Raw genomic sequence first — 23368 nt, 5'->3', positions numbered from 1 at the left:
GTGGGTTAGAGGAGACAGAGATAGAGACAGAGACAAAGACAGACAGACAGATGGAATATCTGATCTGTACCAGATCAGAACCTATTTTTAAACATCATCTCACAGTTTACAAGTAAAGGGGGGGGGCAGTAGAGCTGCCTTCATGACTACTGAGTTGCAAGCCTACATTTGGATTGCCACTCTGCTCTCACCTTCTGGAACTTCTCACTGACAGAGGCTCTGCCTTTTCCTTTGGCCTCAGGCTCCATCAATTATATAGGTGGTCCTGAATTCACCATTCTGTACAGCAACTTTCAAAGTCTAGTTTGTGTTTCAGCTGAGCTCCTGTTATATAACTTGATATTTCTTGATGCTTAAAGGTTGAATATGTGGCATAAGGAATGGTAGAGCTCATCAACCTCACATGTGATTCTGGTGTACCCTGCACATCACTTTTGAACCAGTAGCCTGACATCTCCCTAGTTGGGTCTTCCATCATTTTCATGCCATGTGGAACTCTTTCTGCAGCAATGCTAGAAAAATCCCCTCAGCATTGGGAACCTGTTGGACCCTGGAGCAAATATGCTTCTGGGTGGACAAATTTTCCCATAGGGTCACTCAGCAAAATGTCCACCTGTGCCTCTGGTGATGACATGACCTCTACACAATCAAAATAAGGAGGATGTGCAAGGAGAACCATGGGTAGACAGGGCTTACTGGTGGATCTTGGCTCTATCTATCTATCTATCTATCTATCTATCTATCTATCTATCTATCTATGGTAACAGACCATTTTGAGTATTCAAGAGAAGCAAAACCACTTTGGGTTGGTCCTTTGCCACTGGGACAAAATACTTGTGAAACAATGTATGTTAGAAAGGGTTTATTTTGACTTGTGGTATCACTGGTATGAGTCCATCATACTTGGTGAGGTGGAAGGTTTCAGCAAGGTGGTTCACATACATGCAGCAGGAATCAGAAGAAAACTGATGCCTGTGGCAACCTGATATGGTGAACACCAAATACTTTGGCAAGTCTTCCTTTAATCCTCTCAAAAATAAACCCATGTATGTTCTTTATTAGTCTCCAACAGTTTCTGAAGTCCATGAAGTTGGCAATCAGCATAAATCATGACCCCCCCCCCCATTGAAAAGGTCACTGTGAACATTCTGCAGCATATGCAGTGCTGAGCATGAGAACTTAATGGGGAGTCTCTCTCCAACACTTTCTTTCCTAGCCTAAGACACAGACAGGTTGGAACTCTGAAGTCCTGGTTTGTTCAAAACAGAAAACAGATGTGAGCATCTTCTTCAAAGATTTGTTGTAGGAACCAAATGAAACTGTATGCATGTAAAAGTGTCCTATACACTTCAAAGGAGTACAGGCATTTGAGACATCATTATACAAACTATGTAACACTGATATTCCCAGCATTATAGTTAGGAGTAGGGCTTGTGCATTTAGCCCTAGGCCATAGGACATACTTGGTGTGACAAGAGAGAGAAATGGAGACAGATAGAGAGGTAGGATGAAGGCTTGGCAAGAGTTCCTGGGAGCTTTCAAAGTACAGAAAAGAAAAGGAAGCTTCCACAATTTGAGGACTCCAGATGCAAAAATAAAAAGAAAGGGAATCTATTTTTATATGTGCAAACAGTTTTTGGAGATTTTAGAAAATGTCTTTAGTCTAGCAATAATTGAACATTTCTGCCCTGGGTATAATGAAGATAAATAGCAAGAGTGGTGGTCCGTATTTAGTTTTGACTTTAGAAGCCTTCTGTTGGAATCTGCTATATTGAGATAAGTGGAAGGATGCTTTGTAGTTAAAGCTCAGTTTCTGAGCCAGCACATCTTAACTGTGAATTAGAAAAGCATTTAGCATTCTTGTGTCTGAATTCTTTTTCCAATGAAGTACCTCCCACTGGGCTGTTGTGAGTACAGAACAGCTTAGCACACCCCACACTCCCAGACAGCTGATGGAGATTATCACTGTCCACACCTTAGGGGTCCTAGAGCTGAGTTATGAGGACCAGGAAGGTCCTAAGGTTCTAGACAGTCTGAGGGTGCAAGATGACTTGGGTTTTCACTTAAAGGTTATTTGAAATCAAAATTTCTTCCTGTGGTTTTAGAGGCGCTAACTTTTCAGAACGTTGAACGTTCACACAGTGAAGCCACAACCCTTCAAGTTCTGTCCTGGTACGTTCTGGAACAATGTACTCAGTAAAGCAAACACGGCAAATGCATGTCTGTCCAATAGGAGAGAGAGCAAACTATAAGGCATGATGAAGTACGCTAGCCTGGCACGAACAACTTTTGCCTTCTTACTGGTCCTTTGACTTATCTGTTTGGTCTTATCTTGCAGGTGCACAATTGACAACCGAGTCACCCGGGTGGCCTGGCTAAACCGCAGTACCATCCTCTATGCTGGAAATGACAAGTGGTGCCTAGATCCTCGTGTGGTCCTCCTGAGTAACACCCAGACCCAGTACAGCATTGAGATCCAGAATGTGGATGTGTACGATGAGGGCCCTTATACCTGCTCGGTACAGACAGACAACCACCCTAAGACCTCCAGGGTCCACCTCATTGTACAAGGTGGGTGGGGCTTGGCTGGGAGGCCTGAGTGGGTGGCTGGGAATATCAACATTACTGATTTTTTTTCCACAATCCTAATCCAAGCTAGGTTGGCTGTTCTCCCCAGCAAGTCCTCTCTGGTGGTCATCTTGAAGCTAGACACGGAACGTTTCATCAATTTACTTTTTGAGTTGAACCAGTTTTTCTCCTATTCCAGTATTATGTTTTGTACAAAATTATTGTCTAATTATTGTTTCCCTTGGCTTTTCCTCCTCTTAGCATTTTTAAAATGTTTCATACAACTACAAGTTTGTTTTATTTTAAGACAAGAATTTTAATGTTCTTCGGTTGCTGTACATATATACCATGCCATAGACCCGTCTTCCATGATGACAAAGCCAAGAAACAGTACCCAGGATCTTATCGCAACCATCCCTTCCACACACCCATTATAAGTATAGGGTGCTTGCTCCCTTCTCCATCCAATCCAGTTTTGGCTTCCCCATGCCTCTGCTATAAGACTGGATTCAGAGTCTCTTCTTCCTATGTTCTCTTCTTGTTTATACTTTGTAGGCTTAATGTTTGTTTGGGGTCCTCCCGTTGTTTTTGTGGGCTTTGTGGCATTTCTCCAGGTTCTCATCTCTCTGCTTCTCATATCACAGGTCTGGTGTTCAGCCCTTTTCAAAATCAGAATGGTCCTGAGGCAGCAGACAACATTTAACAAGTAGATGAATTTCTAGTTACTGAACAACAGCTTTGGGCTACATTGTCTGTTTTCTGACGGAGAGAAAGGCCTCAAATATTACTGCACCCCTGGGGCTTTTTCTTGCGAAATAGGGTAAATGTGAGGAGTGGGGTGAAGATTACATTTATATGTAGGTAAACTAAAGCCCTTAGGAGAAGGCCTCACCTGTGGAGGACTATTTACCTGTTTGTCATCATGCTATTGAATGTCCCCTTTGAATTCTTTTCAAATACAGTGAATATTTTTAAACATTTAGTCATGTTTTATAGTAAATTAAATACTTGCTTTGTTCTCTGAGAACTAAACATACCATGAAGTAAAATTCTTGTTGGATTTTTTGTGGGTTTCTCCTCGTCCTCGTCCTCCTCTTCTTTCTTAGTCTAATCCCTGGCTTTCCTCATCCAGCATGATGGCAGGTGTCAGGCAGAGCCATGAAGTTCGTCTTGCAACAGCCTGCCTTCCTGGAAGTACACTTGAGAGTAGGATGAAAACCTGAGGTGACTGGAGAGAGACAAAAAGAATAGGGGATTGAGAAGACAAATTGGAAGAGTGAGCGAGAGCCACTGTGAGCAGAGAAGGAAAGCAGAATGCCATCATGAACCAAACAGAGCTACGAGGAGTAGAATGGGGCAAGCAGCCATGAGATGAGACTATGTTAGAATGAGGGGACACTTGAGCATATGTTAGAGGGAGGTGAAGGTAGCAGCTGACTGGCAATGATCAGGCTGTGGTAGAGTATGGTCACCTCAGGGTTTTATCACTTTTGCTCGCTGTTTTTTCTCTCCCCCCAAAGGAAAGTATGATGTTTCTTTTATTGATTCTATAAATGACTACTTTTTTTTTTGCAAACAGGTTAGTGCAAATAGAGTTTTAAAATAGAATTGCATAGCCAGTACTTGAGTGTCTTATAAATAGCAGATTAGGTACTGCTATGTGAAATTTTTGTTTGTGTGTATACATTTTCAACGTACAAAAGCTTTTCCTTGTAGATAGAAAGATAGACAAAATAAAAGTTAAGGGTCACAGTTCTGTGGGGTAGCTTGGTGAATGCTCCGGGGAAGCCATCTGCCATCTCTATTAGGCAGTACCTCACAAGTCCTTGCTTGGGCAGAATGTCCTGCAATGACCAAGAATGGCTAGGAGATTGGAGCACAGCTTTGCTGCAGGAAGCAGCACCACTATGGAACGTGAAACAGGACAAAATAGAAAACAAGAGCACCTCTTAGAAAATAAAAGAACAGTTTTTAGTCATTGTTTTTGTATACATCTTCTTGGACACATTCGTATATACCTGTGCTAAATAGTAGACTGACTTTTACACATTGGGAATTTAATAAATGCTTATTGAAGCAAATGCCTGGAATTATAGTACAAAAGATCTTACATGGGCTCTGAGAGAAAAGGATGGATAGCTGGGAGTTGGGGGGGCAGCAGGAGGGAGGGAGGGGACACAGCCTACATCTGTCTTCACTCACGTCCAAGCTAATGGAAAATGTCTAATCCATAGCCAGGTGTTTACGTCTGTGACTTGGCTAGGTGCCCTCTTCCCATGACACACCATCTTGAGTATTGGAATCTCATCTTGGGCTAATTTTCGAATGCTGATGGGTGTATTGATCTGGAAACAAGCTGGGTTAAAAAAGGCATTGGTCTTGTACACAGACTCAGCCCAAGCTAATCCGCTGTCAATATGCCTGCGCTGAGGATTATTGACACGTTAATGAATAGAGGACCATAGTTTTTCCAGAGTCAACCTGTCCCGTACTTCAAAGCAATCAGACAAACTAAATAGAGCCAGACTCCGTATTGGATAGAGGATATACTACCATGCAGGATTAAAAAAAGAAATATATTTATCTTGGGATCATTTATTATACTGAACAGAGACCCTAATTCCCTTAGCAGAAACTGGCGGTCTGAATTTAAGTTGCTTTTCAACCAAACACTGTTGGAATGTGAGTCAGGTATATCAATTTATCCAAATAGTATTGTGATCATTTAAAAAGAGAAATGCAAACATCAGTAACAAGGAAGAACAGACCTAGAATCGTGCCCATGTATATTTATATCAGTATAGCCTATACCATGTGTGTGGGTACATACTGGGAGATGTGGAGGAAACGACATTCACCACTTTTGCAATGTGTCTGAAATCCAAGATATTTTTAGCATCATGATTGTCAAATATCCTACACATCCCATTGGTTCTTTACGCTAAATCTTTCTTTAACATTGCAGTTCAAAATGACGGACTTTTACAATAATCATGACAACATAACCACACCTGACCAAGAAACAGACACAAATGCCTTCATCCCTTCCTGCAGTAGTTACTTATTGAGAAACATCTCTTGCAGTGTGTGCTCTGGCTTGGAATAGGTACATAAGAATGGAGACAAGACTGTCCTTGAAGACCCAGTTCACTTTGGTCTGCAGAGATGAAATGGTATATTATATTAGTTTTCCAACTCATCCCCAAGAATTTGTATAAGTACAGATGCTGTTGCCTGAATCTCTAGTTTATAAGTTGTTTTGTTTATTTTGTCTTAAAAAAATTGGTTGATGTTATAAATTCTCCTGAACCCTTTTTGTCTTCTCATGATGATAGCAAAGCATGGTTTCTAGAAGAGGAGTGGTCAGGTCCCTCAAATGTGGGCTGGGTTCAGTTAGGGTTGGCTTGGAGTTTATAGTTCTTACCCATAGCAGAGAACATGCAGAAGGGGACAGACAGAGCCATCATGAGTCCCAGTGAGACGAACATTGTATGGCAAGACCCATGAACTCATTAGTGGGAGTCCAAGGAAGACCCGGATGTGCTGTACTCAGCCTGGGACGGGGATAGCCAGCCTGAAGAAGGTGCTGGGATGAGCATCTTGGAAGGAGAAGCATCCAGTCTGGAAGCAGAACCCAGACAATTAAATAGGCCAAGTCTCCTTGGCAAGGTTGGAAAAGGCTGCCTCTGAGGAAGAGGAAGTGCTTCGGAATTGTATTGAAGGTAGGTAGCAGAGAATGGATCAGGAAGGTATGCCCTGAGCAGAGACTGACTTAACTAGCTACTCATTAGAATATCAGTGTAAAATATCAGAAATAAGAACAAATGCTTCTTCAGTCACAGGAACCCTGTTTTCTACCACAGTTAATGATGCAGAAATTGAGCATGGACCTGAGCTTTAGCATATCACAGACAGCATTGCTGGACAGTGCCACCAGTGACCACCAGTATGATAAGGGTGCGTTTCCCTGCCACGAAGGATCAGGTGTAGTGTGGAAATGGATTTTGGAGAGAAGACAGAAGTAAGAAACGATGGCAATCTTTAGTAAAGAAAACAAAATTTGCTGGATGGAAGACTCTCAGAGTTCTTTCTGTACCTGGCGCAGAGGAGAAAGTCTAGAGTCCAAAGGCGACTGTGAGGAAGATGGCATCCAGAAGGTGGGGAGTAAGATATGCCCCTCACGGATTTGCATAACCAGTTAGGCAGCCAGAATATAAGCTTTTGGATTGGAGGTGGAGCTCATCTTTGAAGGATACTGCTCTTGTAGAAGACACAAATTTGGTTTCAAGCACTCATATTAGGTGGCCACAATCACCTGTAACACCAGTTCCAGAGGAGCTAACTTCCTGTGTCTTCTGCAGGCACCTGTACTCACAGGCACATACAATAACACACACACACACACACACACACACACACACACACACACACAATTAAAAACAAGATAAATTTTGTGAAAAAGACATCCATCCTTTTGCCCTTCAAACTTCATCTTTGTGGCTGTGATTAGTGTCTGCTTCTGGAATCGTGCTGCATACTTCAGTGCTCTCAATGTTGCTGCCAAACAAGCTTTGTGTCCTCCAAGATGGCCATCCCCTTACCGCTATTGGTCCTAATAATGGAAAAAGTGAGACCTTGGAAAACAGAATAAGGTACTTGCTGCCAATGAATCCTTTGCCATGTTGCAGGCAGCTAGAGAAGACAACCTAAGACCCCTTTGTCTCCAAATCCTTAGTGTTTGTATTACAAAGCCCTATTGCATGACTGCAGAATACACCAGGCCTTCCTCATTCAAGCATGGAGAAGGACTCCTCAGCCTTGACCAAGTACCTGTGGGACTTTAATCTCACCTAGAAAAACATTTGCATGATAGAGAACAGCAGAAGGCAGAACTTATAGAAACAAAGATATTCCTTTTATAATAAGAAAGGAGCCTTTGGTGTCTTTATCAGTTTCCCAGGCCCTATCTAGGTCTCTCTATTGTCATTTGTGTATCTAATCGCCCCCCTCCCCTTTGTTTGGTGCAAATGAGTTTTCCTCTTTCTCTCTAGGCAGAGTTAATCTGAAAATCCCTGCTATTGTCTCATAGTTAATTACCTGCCTTTGGAGTCAAGCAGCTTTGAAGCCCCAGTGTTGGAGGGAACTCTGATGTCTACTGTACAGGAAAGGATGGAGGGAGAGGAGCCAGGACAGAGGACTCAGCCCCTGTGTTCCTGGGAGTCCAGGGGGAGGAGACTGGCCTGGGAGACCTTCAGCCAGCTGGTGACATCCACAATTCAACTGTGGCCATGCTAACCCTTCATTTACCTTTTATTGTCTCCAGGTTTCTGATCCCCTCTTCTTTCCAGCCCTGTCATATTTATTTATGTTTCTTTTGCTTTCTAATCATGAATAATTAATTGACCTTGTCAAGCCAAACTCATTACTGCAATTAAGAGAATGGGAACAATAACTTTGAATTTCTTGATACCTATGCACCACAGACTTGTAAGTTGAACCCCAACAAAAAGAATTTTGAAGCACAAAATATCAAAGAGAATGGTGTGATCGGATCTTTACTTTGAAAGTGAAGATATCTGTCTCTCCACACACAGCAGGATGTGTCATCTCCTTCTCATACTCTCAAGTTCCTGGAGAGCAGAGAAGACCTTATGACTAGTGTCCATTCTAGCTCCATCTAGCAGCATCCATAATAGAGGTCAAGAGCACCATCCAGCTCACAGTAGACCGGAGTCACCTCACCCAGAACTTTATATTCTTGTCTACACCTCAATCGCCTGCAGTGAGAGACGGTAGAAAAATCCTGGATACTCTCCTCTTCTGTTTCCTCCAAGATACATATATATGAAAATGTACATTTTGTTTGATCACAAGGTCCTGCATTTAAATTTGGTAGAACTTTGAAAAGGTACAAAAATTAAATTCTACTATGAAACTGAAGTGTTCCTCAAAGGGCTGTGGAAAATGGTGAAGAAGTAGGCCTTTCTCCCCTCAGTTAATCTGCAAAATGTAGGCAGTATGAGATGAAGCTTCTTGCCCTACTAGCAGAGGAAACCCTTACAGACAGTGGAAGGGTATCCCTTGCAAGAAGACCTAGGCCCATGCTCCCATCTCAGTAAATCTACCACAAGCATATATATCTCCTCCACAAGTCAAGCTGGGTGACCTAAAGTGGCCTCAGCAAAACCACTACATTTGAAGTCACAGTGGCTTCATTAAAGTGATTTCTGTGCCTTCTGATATGGCTAAGGTGGTAGGGTGGGGTTGGAGGGACAACTTTTATATTTCCTATGCACTTTGGAAAACTTGGCATCATCTTTCTGATCCCAATAGTAGACAGAACTCTTGTGAAAACCTTTTACTCCACACACAGTTCCGAGAGAACATGGAATCAGGTAACCCTGACATCTTCCCAGAACTTGTGGGAGTCTGAAGCTTTCCTCCAGGTGAGCAGTTAGGGCTCCCTGGGGATATTCTTCAGGCATCCGAGAACATCGTTTCCCTGAGGTGGTTTCCCGGGGGACCCTGAACTGCTTCCAACTAGCTCAGCTTCACCATGGGATGGAGAAGTCGGCAATGTTTTCCCCTGTATCTTTATTCCTTCTGCAGCCTCCAAGTAAAAAAGGTTGTCATTTTATCTGGGGCAAAGAATGAATACCAGATCCTAAATATCAGCATTGTCAAAATATACTTTGCGTGGCATCCCATTCCCATATCAGAGGTATTGGTTTATTAAAACTGATTGTGCAGCTGTGATTCTTCTTTTAAAGCTCCTTCCTGCTTAAACCTTTCAAATACTCTTTATTATTATTATTATTATTATTATTATTATTATTATTAATTATTATTATCTTTAAATTTTTTTACAGTCCAGTCATTATCCCTCTCCTGTTCTGTCCTCTGACAGTTCCTCACCCTATTCCTCCTCTCCTGTCTCCAAGAGGATGTCCCCACATTCCCCCACAAACTCCCATAACCCGCCAGACATCCCCATTCCCTGGGGCCTCAAGTATCTCAAGGGTTAGGTGCATCTTCTTTCATTAAGGCCAGACTAGGCAGTCCTCTGCTGTATATGTGTTGGTGGCCTCGGACCAGCTAGTGTATGCTGTCTGGTTGGTTGCTCAGTGTCTGAGAGATCTCAGCAGTTCAGGTTTTTTGAGACTTCTGGTCTTCCTATGATGTCTCCTTCCTCATCAACTCTTCCAGCCTTTCCCTAATTCAACCCCAATGGTCTTTGACTTCAGACAATTGATTGGGTGTAAGTATCTGCTTCTGTCTCAGTCACCTGCTTGCTGGGCTTCTGAGAGGGCAGCCGTGCTAGGTTCCTTTCTGTAAGTATATCATAACATCAGTAATAGTGTCAGGCATTGGAGCCTCCCCATGAGATGCGTCCCAATTTTGACTGGTTTTCCCTCAGTCTCTTCTGCCTTTTTGTCCCTGTAGTTCTTTTAGACAGGAACAATGCTCTTAAGTATTGAATGAGGTCTTTTGGAGACTTCATGGGGAAGCAGTACGTATCTAATTCTAGAGAATGTCCTCACTGTCATATCCCTAAAGGTTTCTGTAGTTCAAGGCTGCAGGCTATGTACACAATGGTGTGTACAGAGTTCTATCAAAGGCAGTAGAATTGATCTCAGTGCCCTTGCTGACCCATGAAGACTCTTGCCTGCTCAAAAAGACCGGTGTACAGTCTGCCTTACAACTTGCATTTAGGCCACTCTTCTCTTCTTAAGAAAACTAAAAATCCTTACCTTCTTTGGGCCTTGACAGACATTGTTATAGAAGGTACTCTGCCTATCCATTGTTAAATAGAAGGTTATGAGATAATACCATTGAATCCCATTCGATGGCATTTTGAAATCAGGTGCTAGGAACACAAAAATCATGTAGCATTCCTGACATTGCAGTAGAAGGGACCACATTATAAACAAACCATTATCTTGTTAAAGCAGAGATTGGGGCATCTGTGTGGATATAAATTTGATGAATCCCTGAAAGGGAGTAAATGTAGTTCCCTGATAATTAGCATCAAAGGACTACATTCATAAGTGGGACTTATTAGATGCCCTGAGGAAGAGATGTTGTCCTAGGTAGGAACCACATGGGACAGAATCTGATGACATAATCTGATGACTCCCAGAAGGAAGAGGGGTACTGCTTATGTGTCACAGAGCAGGGCCAGAGAGTTGCTCTACCTCAGTTTTGGATGGATGGAGATGTGTAGTTTTTCTCCCCAGACTTGGCTTTTTGTGATACACAGGCAAGAATGCTGTTTCTATTCCTCGAGGCAATGTGGATTTAATGGTTTTGACATTGGACACTGTCCACAAAGCTATCAGTGGAATAGAACATGACAAGCACCTTAGTTAATAAACCTCGAGAGGAAGGGAGAAGTCTTGGAAGGAAAGAAAGCATTCAATCCCCACTTGTTCGGTTTCCCTTGTGTTGCAGCTAAGACACAAAGGAGACAGATTGCCAAGACCTGTCTACCACCATGTCTGTTGCCGGGAGCACTCTGCCTCCACCTGCAGTCACAACAGTGATTAACGTGTCACAGTGTAGTCAAGAAGTAGCTCTGTATGCACTCAGAAGAAGAGTGCATAACACTGGGCTCAACACATCATTGTGATGGTGAACTTGAGAGCATGAGGCTGCAGCCAAGGGTAAATGACAGCCACAGCAAGGGCGGCCAGAAGCTAGCTTCTTATTTTTTCTGGGAGATCATGGGCCATGGACGAGAAGGCTTACCACTTTGCACATCTCCAGACGAATTTAGAGTTCTAAAAGTCTGCACTTGGAATATACCGGAAGACTGGTGTTCCTAATGAACGTCAACTGTGGCCTGCAGTGTCTAACATTGGTGGAAAGTCTAGCTGGCATCTGCTGGAGTTCAGCTCAGAAGTACAATGCTGCTGGAGTTGCTGGGGGCCCACGTTTTTCTTTTGATCTTCCCTTCATGTTATTTGAAAAGAAATTTATTGATTTAAAATTAGGACAATTTAATTTGGTGGCATGTTTTCTTTATGTCTCAATTATATATTCATGTCTTTGTGGTAAACTCAGCTGGTGGGGGATTAGGAATTCAAACTAGAGGATTTTCACTTGGCGAGTAGAGCTTTCCACTGTGATTAATTGGGAGTCTGCACAATGAACCCAGCGTTGGCTCCACTGTGGATTTACTAGCTTAGCAGAAAGAAGTAGATTTTAGGATTTAAGAGTTTTGGGTTTCAGTCTGAATTTTGATAATAATTACCTGGAAAAATGACCTACTTATTTAAATTGTTCTCAATTAGATACTTTATAGAAATGTTTTGATACATCCTATAATCTGATTTGGAGAATGTTGCCTATTAGATGCAAGGAAGTGGAGCTTGATTGTTTTGCCAAGGCCATGCATGCAATCATTTGTCAAGCATCTAGGGATATAGGCTGCTCTGTCCTAGCCTGTGTCCTTTGAAGAGATCCAGTCATTTGTGATAGCACCTCATACAGCTCTTCTGCAAAGGTAGATCCCGGGTCCTAAGAACCAACGTGGACCACAGCCTGGTATGTTCACGCTGCCTCTCCTTTAATGTTGTCCCTCAGTTATGTCATCACCAAGTCGGCTCTTCTCGCCAGTTTGAGCAGGTGCTAGAGTAACCTCGTTGACCTAAAACCCCGGCTTCAAAGTGTTGGAATCTTTGTGCCATCTTCCCTTACTTTGAGGGTATAGGGCAGGCAAGTGTTTTGATTCCTCCCACCCCAAGATAAGAAGATTGGGGATTTTAATTATTTCTTATCTTCAGTTACATGTATGATACCTAACAGAGGCTCAGGACATCTGCACAGGTCAATCTCAGTAGAGTATGATATGGATTTAGAATGGCCTTGGGAGAGAGGCAAAATGCACAGGATAAGAGAAGAGCTGCCCAGGTGGGACCATTCATGGGAATCTAAAACTGAAAGACTGCAGTGGCTCCAATGTGAGGAGCAAGATTTTTGCTCCTCTAGAAGTCCAAACAAATAGAAATTTTTTGAAATGGGTGGCCTGGCATTTCCTCTCTAGACTTCTAGAACATAAATAAAATAATTCTTCTGTCGGGATGTGTCTGGTTTCCTTCACTCACCCCTTCAGCACAACTGCTCCTGTCCAGAGTGATCTTTTCAAACAAGATGTTAGCTCAGAGACCTCTGAGTACCAGAGAGCTAGGGGTCTGATTTCTGGGACCTCCTTTCCTGTCCCTGCCTCACTGCTTTAATTTGAGTTTATACTTACTGTTTTGTTCTTGTTGGCCACCAACCTCTTGTAAGTTTTTTTTTTGCCCTCTGCTGGAATTCTCTCCCCACTTGCTATTTTAGCTTTTAAACATGTGTTTCCATTGAGGGAGCTTTCCCAGAGCAGCCTACAGCTCCCACATCACCTAAGCGCTCAAGCCAGGCTATCCATCTTGGTATTACCGCAAGTTGTGTGATAAGTGAGCTGTACCTGCTTTCCTGAGAGAGGGAGGCTTGCCTACTCTCCATTGTATTCCCAGTGCCTCCAGCTAATAGGAGTTCGGGGACTATTTGTTGAGTAATGAATAGAGTTATAAAATTTTCTTTTTAAAAAATAATTACACAATGTGATTCATTGCTCACTGTTCCGTTTTGTTGTAGTAGGCTGAAGAATGGCCAAGCAAAGAATGGTTTTTAGTCCCAAGAACCATGAATATTCCCAGAATGATTGCATCTTTGCAGATGTGATTAAGTTAAGAGTTTGAGTTAGGGAGATTATTGTGGGTCCTAAATGTAATCACACATACAAGTTAGAATAGAAGCAGTGATAACATGAAAGACAAATACAGGGAAAATAATGTGACTATTGGAGCATTGTTCTGGAAGATGGGAGGGATAATATCCTGACCCAGAGAATGTCATGAGTCACCAGGGGCTGGATGAATCCTGGAACATAATGCCCTCTGAGTCTCCAAATGAAGAGCTGATCCTTGCTTTAAACTCAGTGAATGGCATTTTGGATTTCTGGCCTTCAGAACTGAGAAAGTACAAATTTCTATTTGTCTTATGGTATGAGATCTGTGTAAATTTCTTACAGTAGCAGCATGGAATTAATGCATTCCCTCAATTAGGGTGGGACTCTGGTTGTTGGGGGTAGGAATTTAAAAAGAGCTTTAGCGCCCCAGGTCTACTGGAATGTAGCTGTAGGGCTGAGGTTGTTTTCTGGAGCGATTGCTTGTTGTAAGCTAGGAATTCCTAAACTTTTCCACTCATGGCTCATCCTGCTGGAAAAAAGTTTATGTGACCCCAAATATATAGGTGTGTAAAATACTACACATAACAACAATTAACTGATGATAAATGATAAGGAATCTTATTTTAAAACAATACTTTGGCATATATTATTTTATTATTTACTGAAGAAGAACACAAGATTGTATACCAATGAGAGTGATGGGATTATTTACTTTTTTTTAAATTTATTTTTTATTAGGTATTTTCCTTGTTTACATTTTCAATGCTATCTCAAAAGTCCCCCATACCCACCCCCCCAATCCCCTACCCACCCACTCCCCCTTTTTGGCCCTGGGGTTCCCCTATACATATAAAGTTTGCAAGTCTAGGGTGGGTTTCCAGTATTTATAGAGGAGAGTCTCTTCAATGTTTTTTTTTTTTTTGAGTTGATAAATATTTTGAATGTATAACTGTCAGTGTCAAGAACACCACATACCATCAATACATAATGCAAAATAATAGGTGTGTTTATGGCCACTTCAGACACGAGAAATTTGGCTAGAAACCCAACTATAATTGAGTTAATAATTCCTTATGAAACTCAAGTGGACAAGCAATTCAAAAAGCATTTTTTAGTGGATATGGCAATATCTCAATAAAAATTTTATTTCCAGGCCAGGCATGGTGATGTATGCCTATAATCCCAGCAGTGACTGAGGCTGGAGAACAGCCATGAGTTTTAGTCTAGCCTGAGAGACATAATGGTGCTATGTTTCAAAATTAAAAATACCCCCTCCAGACCTAAACAAAATTCTGGAGGGCCTCTGTCTTGTGGCTCTGGCAGGGTTAGGATTGCAATCAATCACAAGTTCACCTACCTTTAGGGCCACTTTGATATCTATTATTGCTCTATATGCTTGGCTTGTTTTATTTATTTATTTATTTATGATAATTTCTCTTTGTGGCTGCCTTGCTTTATTTTTTGTTATCAAAGCCTAATACAATCCTATAATCCTCGTTTGCTTTTTTTTTTTTTTTTAACAAATGACTTGGTAAATTGTGTGATTTTTTTTAAAACAACTTTTTTTTTCAGTATTTATTGAGTTCTGAACACTACTTGTATGTGTATTCAAATGGCATTTTATTAAAAATAAAATCTAACAAAATACAGTCAAAAGATACACAAATTTGATACTTAAAATGCTGAGCATTAAGGGTAGGAAAACATGAATTATGTTTTCCAGAATTAAAGTGTTTCTATATTCCAGACAACTCCATGTGAATAGAAAAACAGTGAATTGTAAAAACAGGCAGTATTCTAAACTGGAGCCCAGGTGTTTCAGGCAGTCCTTTGTCTTTTGAGGTGCAAAGGCATGCACAATGCAAGCTGCTCACACATGTGAGACCCAAGGCTGCAGTCGGGATGCACGCTGCAGCATGGATCTGCTGGAAACTGCAGATTACTCATCTTTTGGAGTTTGACTGCTCTTAAGCCTTTAACTGTTCCCATTTCTTTTTTCATAAAGCTCAGTTACATGACCACATGTGGATTTAAGACAAGTAGTTCAAGAGGCCTGGCTCTAGGGTGGAGATCAGCAAATTAGGACCCAGCCTACAGCCTGTATTACCATTATTTGTAAGCTAATGCTTACAAATTTTGTTTTTGAAATATGGTTAAAACAAGAAGCATATGTTACAGCGGCTTGATGGGGCCAGTGCTCTTCAGAGTAGTTGCTCTCTGGCCCTTTACAGACCTGTTTCAACCTCTGATGTAGGGGACTGAGCCACTCTGTTGCAAGGACATTCAAGTAGCTGAAAGGAGAAGTCAGTGTGTACATGAGCCCAGTCTTCATCCAAGAGCTGGCATGGTTTTGCAGCCCTGAGCCAACCCACTTGAATGTCCAGTCACTGACCCTGCTCAACCCTCAGACAACAGACTTGTATGCTGCTGGTCCGAGTCCCTGTGAGGAACTGTCAGATCTCTCTAGGCAGGCCACTTTTCAGTACCTGACTCAGAAGTCACAGGAGACAATAAATTACTGTTGTTTAAAGCCCCTGCCTTTGGAAAAATATCAAATTTCTAGGGAACATGTACAGGCCTTTGTTCTTGTTATAACTTTCTAAACAATAAGATGTAATAACTATGCACATAGCATTCGTATTTTGTTAGGTCTAATGCTAGGGAGGATTTGCAGTATGTGGGAAGATGTACTTACATTACATGCAAATACTGCTCTGTATAATTCAAAGAGCTCACATGTCTCTGGGTTTTAGCATCCTTAGAGGATCTAAGAACCAATATGAGGGCACTAAAGAATTACTGAGCATCCATTTAAAAATTATGTGTTTGGAATTTCACCCTCCCCTGTAGATGTAATGAAAGTGTGTCATTCTCTTGTCTTCGGGATATCTACAGGAATTGATGTAATCACTAAAGTTTTAATTTGAGACTATACTTGATGATATTTAAATGTTTGACTTGGGGATTCTAGGTGACACAGCAGAGCAGACAAGTATGATTGTTTTTGTTATTGTTGGTTTTTTGTTGTTGTTGTTGTTTTAAGAATAGTTTGAACATGTGGAAATGGACTTGAATATCCTGAGGTAATCTCTTGTTAGTTGGGAGGGAGCACTGTATTTGGGCTTCATTTTCATTATTTATCTCAACAGCACTTTAAACTAATCATGGACCAAATAAATCTCTTTAATTATAACAGGCCTGTATCATCACCTCCAACAGCTCGACCTACAGCCTTCATTTCCAATAACTGCACTCTTTAGTAGCTCATCTCAGAGCCTTAAACATCCATTTCACGTTTTCTTCCTCTCATTCTCTCTCGGTCTTACACAGATCTAGTTAGAGTTACTGAATTTTGGAATTTACCCAGAATCCTCCTCTTTCTCTCCAGCTCTGTCTTCTTTCATGAGGCAGGCTACAATTGTCATCATGTAGATCTCTACCCTCTCCTGTCTGACCAATCTTCTTGATGCATTTCTGAGCCTTTATTCTTCATGCCCAGGCACAATGTGTGTGGACAGCCAATCTTACAACTCACCTTGCTTCCTAATGCACATAGGCCTTATTGCATCAGGATGTGGAGTCTTATTGTAGTTTCACATGGTTCAGCCTGCTGTTGGTGGCCTGCAAACTTCCCTCTACTGGACCTTGAGAAACCTCCTGCTCCGGAGTGCTCTTCTCTTCTTTTGATCTTTTCTAGAAGTCGCCTTAGGGAAGCAGTCCTCTTGACTGTGTGAAGCACAGCTCCCTGCCACTCTCATCTCTCCATAGCATTTCCTTGATTTCTTTTTCTTTAATGGTACACCTATGAATATAAAATATATCACTTTTTAAAGGGATGTATCCTATTTGACCCCAGCCAGAACACATTTTCCATGAGAATGAAGACTGGCCTCTTTTGCTTAGCGTTGGTTCCATGTGCCTAGAGTAAGACCTGCAACAATAAATACTGTTTTGATTGAGTACATGGATGAAAACAGACAATACTCCTTAAATGAAATTTTTTTTTTCTTTTTAGACTTCATTCTGTTTATTTGTGCAGGTGTGTGAGGGGCATGGGCTCTTTCTCACTTCCATCTAGATGATTTCCCTCCAACCCCACTTTCAGAACATGTGGCATTTAGGCTGAGTTTGGCAGGATGGATTTCCTTAAGAAAGCACTGGAGAGAGCCAGTATCCTAGATGGAAGGAACGGTGCATGGAATAGAGTTGTTGAAGTAGAAGCATGCGAGCTGAGGAGGAAGCAAAGTCTATAGGGAGTGCCCATGGCCTGGAGAGTAGACGAACCTAAGTTCTGTCTCCTTAGAAGTGGGATTTCACTGAACACTAGGAAGAGGGAACACAGGAAGGAAATTCTATCAACTGTTTTGGAAAGACCTTTGGCATCCTAGCACAAGATGGGCTACAAAGGGAGTTTTGGAGACAGAGAGTAAGAGAATGAGAAGAAAGAACAGTTAATGCTCTGTTATCCTGGGCCCCTGATATGGAATCACCTTCTCTTCCATGTAGGGACTCAACAGACAGCTGTTTTTTTGGCCAGAGGATGTACAAACAGGGAGAGGCTGTGTACCCAGAAAGAACCAGGATGGTCCACAGCCTCATGTGTTCAGATTCCCAGAATAAATTTCTCCAAAACACATGCCCTCTCTGCGTGGCTTAAGGCAGAAAGTAAATGGAATTCATTGTCTTCAACTTTGCAGAACTTCAAGTTTATATATTTACGAATGAAGCAAAATCCTGTGCCAGAGTTTGTTTCAGTTTGAAATTCCCAGAAACTGGTCTTTGGATTAGATAAATGAACTCATGTCAGCAAGAGGAGATATGAACGGAAGATCAAGCCCATGATGAGACAGGACAGATAGGATTTGGCACAGGAAAGATCAATTAGGAGATGCTTGGAAGAGGAAAGGAGAAGCCAGAGAATGCCAAGCCCCTCCCAAAGGGCCTCTGACCTCCTATCCCTGCTATCTGCTGGGAATCAGCAGAGGAACTTCCTAGTGAGCCTTGGGGAAGATACAGGTTCTCAGTAGACTTGCTGGACCTGAAATCCCCTTGAAGGGCAATTTTGTGGCAGTTTTGAGGCAGAAGGTTTAAAAATTGGCCATAAGAGGCAAACTAAGGGCCAAAGGCAGCTGCAGGTCAAATTTGGAATGTTTCTTACATGAAATCTAAAATGATGATCATACTCACTAGTAGGGTCTGTGTCAAATCAGGTGAGTGGCAGGTTCCATGGTTCTAATTACAGTGTGCTTTCCCTCCCCTCAAGCTACTATGCTGCCATTCAAATGAAAATCTCAGGAAGCAGGGCTGTGAAGAGCTTCCTTCACCCTAAGTGGGTCAGCGTAGGCTCACTCCACGTTGGCCTGCTTTGCTTTCAAATTGCTCTCAAAGCATTCCTTTGCGTTTTCCCTTGATTATTACCTACTAAGACACATGAGAGTTACTTCTGGTCACTCTGTGTGCAGAAGAGCCTTCACCCTGTTTGGTGCCAGTTGAGACATACTCTCACAGGTGATTTTTCCATTACTAGGCTTAAACTTAGCCCCATAGGTGACAGCTATTGTATATGGACATGTTGAGGAGAGCCTTTCATGGCATTCAGGAAACTAGGAGTGAGAATTAGCCATAGAAGGCATACTAAGGCAGAGTCATCATTTTCTATAATTACACACAGAGAAACCCCTGCCTTAGTCTTTAGACCTGGCCCTGGTTGAAGATAGACATAATACAAATATCTTCAACCCTTCTGTCATTCAGCAAAGACTGGCTGAGCTTCTCTGAGGAGTCAGGAAGCCCACTAGAGTGGAGTAGAACATACACACACCTTGCCTACCTCAAAGAAATTACAGCAGGGTGAGCAATTACACAGATCACTGTAGCATGGGAAGAGCTGGGGCAAACAATGGTGGTGCCATGGTGGTGCCAAAGGTGATGCCCTGAGGGGACTCTTCTTCTAAGAGCACCTGGACCCCAGGCCCCTTCCAAGGTAAGACAAGCAGCGCTCAGGACTGAATGAGGTTAGACAGTGACACAGTAAAAACAGCCTCAGATGACCATATCAATGCATGGATGTGGATGGGGTGACAAATGGGGAGGTGGCCCACTAGCAGCAGACGTACTCCTACATCAGGGCTTAGAAGGGGCACACAGTGCCAGATAAGAGCCTAGTGAAATGTACGAATCAGAGGAGAGTAGGTGTTGGAAGCCAAGCTGTGGACTTTTCAGCTACTGAAAGGAGCTGAGAGAAGACCTTGGTCAAGACTTCTTACGTGGTTTCTGTTTTGTAGAGAGGATCTAGAAGCAGGGCCAAGAGAAGGATGCCATGTTAGAGCATCCTGGCCCTGCCTTTCTCAGGCAGGGGAGCAGTGTCTTTTAAGGTCAGCATTTTTATCCCCAGGAAGGTTTGCAGCTGACGGACTCCCCATCGTGGTTCCACTGAACGCCCCACCCAGAAGCCCACAGCTAGGGTCAAGGGGGAAGAGACTTTCTTCAGGCCATGGGTTTCTTAGATTTAGTCTAAGAATTTACATGTTTGCTTTTTCATCTCTTCCTTTGCTTTTTCTTTGTATTCTATTTCAGCCTTTGGGAAAAAAAATCTTTCCTGATCCTCAGTTCCCTTGCATGCCCCAACCCTCTTCACAGTCTTTAGTTTTCCTTTCCACCCATGGCACCCTACCTCTTTCCCTCAGCTCTCAAATTACTCGGAATTTCCTTCTCCCTTTGCCTTTTATTTCCCTCCTTGTCTCCCTTGCCTTCCTCCCTTGCAGCCCAAGCTTTTTATTGGCCATCAGATTTACCCTCGAGGAGCTGAGCACAGGTGCAGGATGCTGACGTCATCAGCACAACCCCAGGCGGCTTCTCTTCCCCTCAACAGCTTCTAGGCTTTTTCACCATCACTCCTAGCTCACGCTGCCATTGAGAGGAGGACCGGGTGATCAGATGCTTTATCTATTTTCTCATTTCACTTAATAAGCACATCTTGAAATTGAGCTGCAATCTCACTCACAATATATCATTTCCCCTGGGGAGCCCCATCCAACCCCAGATGAAACTCCCTCCTTCCACTGTGAGGGGAGGGAGGGCCACGTGTTTAAGGTTTCTCTGTTGAGACTCAAATGGGGATCTGTGTACATTGCTCTGTCAGAATGTGTTTGTGTGGGGGACTATGTGTGTGTGTGTGTGTGTGTGTGTGTGTGTGTGTGTGTGTGTGCTCATGGGGAGTGTGTATGTTTGACTCAGGCTGTTTCCATTTATGTGTTAACTGGAAGTAATTTGCAGCAGACTATGGGTGTAGCAGACGTGTGAGATGTAGTACGTGTGAATGTGTAGGTCATAGAAGGGGTTCACTTTGGACTGGGAAAGAAAGACTAAGTTATTATTTTGCTTAACTCAGTGGTTCTCAATCTTCCTACTTCTGCAACCCTTTAATACTATCCCATATGTTGTGATGACCCCCCAACCATAAAATTATTTTGTTGCTACTTCATAACTGTAATTTTGCTACTGTTATTAATTATAATGTAAATATCTGATATGTAGGTTATCTGAAATGTAATTCTTATGAAAGTGTTGCACAATCCCACAAAGGGTTGCAACCCACAGGTTGAGGATCCTGGCTTAACCTCTCCACTGTCTTACATCCTAGCCATGGGCAAATATGTCAAGGATTGATTTCCTGAGGAGCAGTGTGCAGAAGCCACAGTGTAGATATATGGGTGGAGTACATGGGTTTGTTGTCTCCTCTATGCATAAAGCCTTCTCTGCACCAGGCTAGTGTCCTCTGTGGCAAAGTGATTCAGGTTCCTTAGGTGGTCTAGCCACAGGGGACTGTATGCATGGCATCTCATCTCGTTAAACTATTAAGCCACTGTACTAGTTGGCAGACTTCCACCCAGTTATAACAATATTTATAGTGCTAGTTTAACGAACCTTATTGTATAGCAAGCAGGACATTTATAAATCTCTTTCTGCATACGATCACCCTTGATGCTCAGAGCAGTCCTTGTAACAGACTATCTCCTGGCCCTTGGGTTGGAAGCGAGGGAGTCGGGGATCTCAGCTTTGCTACCTGGGAGTGAGAGGCAGCGATAAGGCAGAATCTTCATGACCTCACTCTGTGCAGCACAACTCCACTAAGGCATTAACTTCTCATCACAAGCAAAGGCTAGTGTTAACGTGACTAAGAGAACTGGATCACAACTAGGTGTGGGCTTTGCAGGGGTGGATACAGGTTCAAATCAGATCAGAGCTGGAAGGCACAGAACGGGTCCTGTGCCAGGGGTTTTGCTTTAATATTGGAGATAAGGTCAGAGCATCATTTAAAAAAATAACAACTGGATGTTTCTTTGTTCATTCATTAAAAACCACTGTTCGTCTCAACATATGGAGAAACACAGGAGGTTAGCTCATTTTTTAACTCCAGGTCACACCTCTGATTAAGAGGAGTGTGAGAACTAAACTCCAGTCTCCTTGCTCTCCTCCAGGGCACTTTCCCTCGCCCCTCATTTAAAGACATATCCCTCTTTATGTGTGTTCGAGAACCCAAGACAGCATGCATGGCAGGAGAGCCAACTGTTTCAAAATAATACCTCTACCAGGTTCTGTGCTTTGGTTTCTACCATCTATAAAATGAAGATAAAGACAATTCTTGCTATGTGGAGCCATTGAGGGTGATGGTATGAGCTGACTCCACAGAAAGTTGCTATAATCCAGCCCAGTTTGTGGCAATTCCCCTGCCCCTTAGTATAAGGAAATGGCTATCCGTGAAATATCAGTTTTACCAGACATTCCTATGAGCTCAGGTGGTGACCATAGGTAATATAAGGTTTTCATTTTAAAAAACCACAGCATAGGCAATGATTGTGTTCCATTACATCCTATAAACTCACTGGCAATGGCATATGCTCATTAAAGTCTTCACTGAGAATCCTGACCTAACCTTGGCACCTCCTTAAACAGTTACACATGGTGATGTGTCCAGCCATTGGTTTGGCTGAAGCACAGCCAACCTTTACATCCAGTGTGGCTAGATTGCACCACCACACTCATTGTTTCAGAGGTTAAGTGTTCTGTGTTCTGTTGCCCAAACGCCTTCTAAGTTTTGTTATTTTTAACATAATCTCAAATATAGGTTGTTGCCCCTAAAGATTTGGGAGCCAGATGCTTGAGGCTGGGGCCAGGGGGCAGGGGGGGACCTACTAACTCAGAGAGGCAGAGAAAGCACCCAGGTGACTTTCTTCCTCAGCTGTTGTTCCAAAGGGAAAAGAAAGTTCTTTGTGTTGTTAAACAAACAAACAAACAAACGAAAACAAAAGCAAAACCCCTTGAAGCTCAATGTCACTGTCTTCTATTCCCTGTGCATCTCTCTATCCATCCTACTGACTTTCTCTTACTCTTTATGGTTTTTTTCTATGGTTGCTCCCTGTCAACTGGTTGCTTGTTCCCCATCTTGACCCTTGATTTTATTTATTTAATGCAGTTTAAAATAAACATAAAAGCTCTTATACTATAGCTCTGTGCTAGACTAAGCTAGTTTCTAAACAACTAGAACCAGGGTTTTCCAGTATACAACACAATCTTGGTGTTCACAGTGTGATAAAATATCCTGCAACACAGTTTTACCACATAGTAGGTGTCAAGACACTTATGCTGGTAGTAGGCACTTTGTACTTACCTGATAAGCTAATAAGGTCTTTGTCATGTGGGTGGATGTTTATTAGGAAATATTTAAAAAAAAACAACAGACAAACAAACAATATACTTTTAATTCAATTTAAAAAGGAAGTTTGTGTTAATGAAATGTCTCAATGGGTAAATTGCTTGGTACTAGCACTAGGAGCTAATATTAGATGCCTACTACACACAGAATAGCCAGTCATGGAAGCACTGTCTTTGTAACTCTGATACCAGGCAGGTTGGGAGTGGTTAGGTGGGTGGGGGGCTAGGAACAGGTTGCTTTTGGGGACACTGGCCAGCCAACATTTTGGAAATAGGCTACTCTTGGTTCAGCAAGAGACCCAGTCTCAAACAATAACCTGATGAGCAAGAAAGACAGCCCCTGTTAGTCACTTGCTT

The 23368-nt window shown here is 42.4% G+C and overlaps 1 protein-coding gene across 8 annotated transcripts in view; it reads left to right on the top strand.

Moving 5' to 3' along the window:
• The window catches only part of Ntm (neurotrimin), a 968521-nt gene that overhangs the window by 781677 nt on the left and 163476 nt on the right, over window positions 1-23368 (top strand). For all 8 annotated transcript variants that reach the window (NM_172290.4, NM_001357598.1, NM_001357597.1 and 5 more), the window contains one exon: window positions 2339-2571. In NM_172290.4, coding sequence (NP_758494.2) covers window positions 2339-2571 — 233 coding nt within the window. The remainder of the gene's footprint in view (window positions 1-2338; window positions 2572-23368) is intronic.

Source organism: Mus musculus, chromosome 9, assembly GCF_000001635.26.
Source record: "Mus musculus strain C57BL/6J chromosome 9, GRCm38.p6 C57BL/6J".
In the NCBI taxonomy this organism is placed as follows: domain Eukaryota; kingdom Metazoa; phylum Chordata; class Mammalia; order Rodentia; family Muridae; genus Mus; species Mus musculus.
The sequence above is the reverse complement of the archived record's forward strand: the minus strand, read 5'-3'. Positions and strand labels throughout refer to the sequence as shown.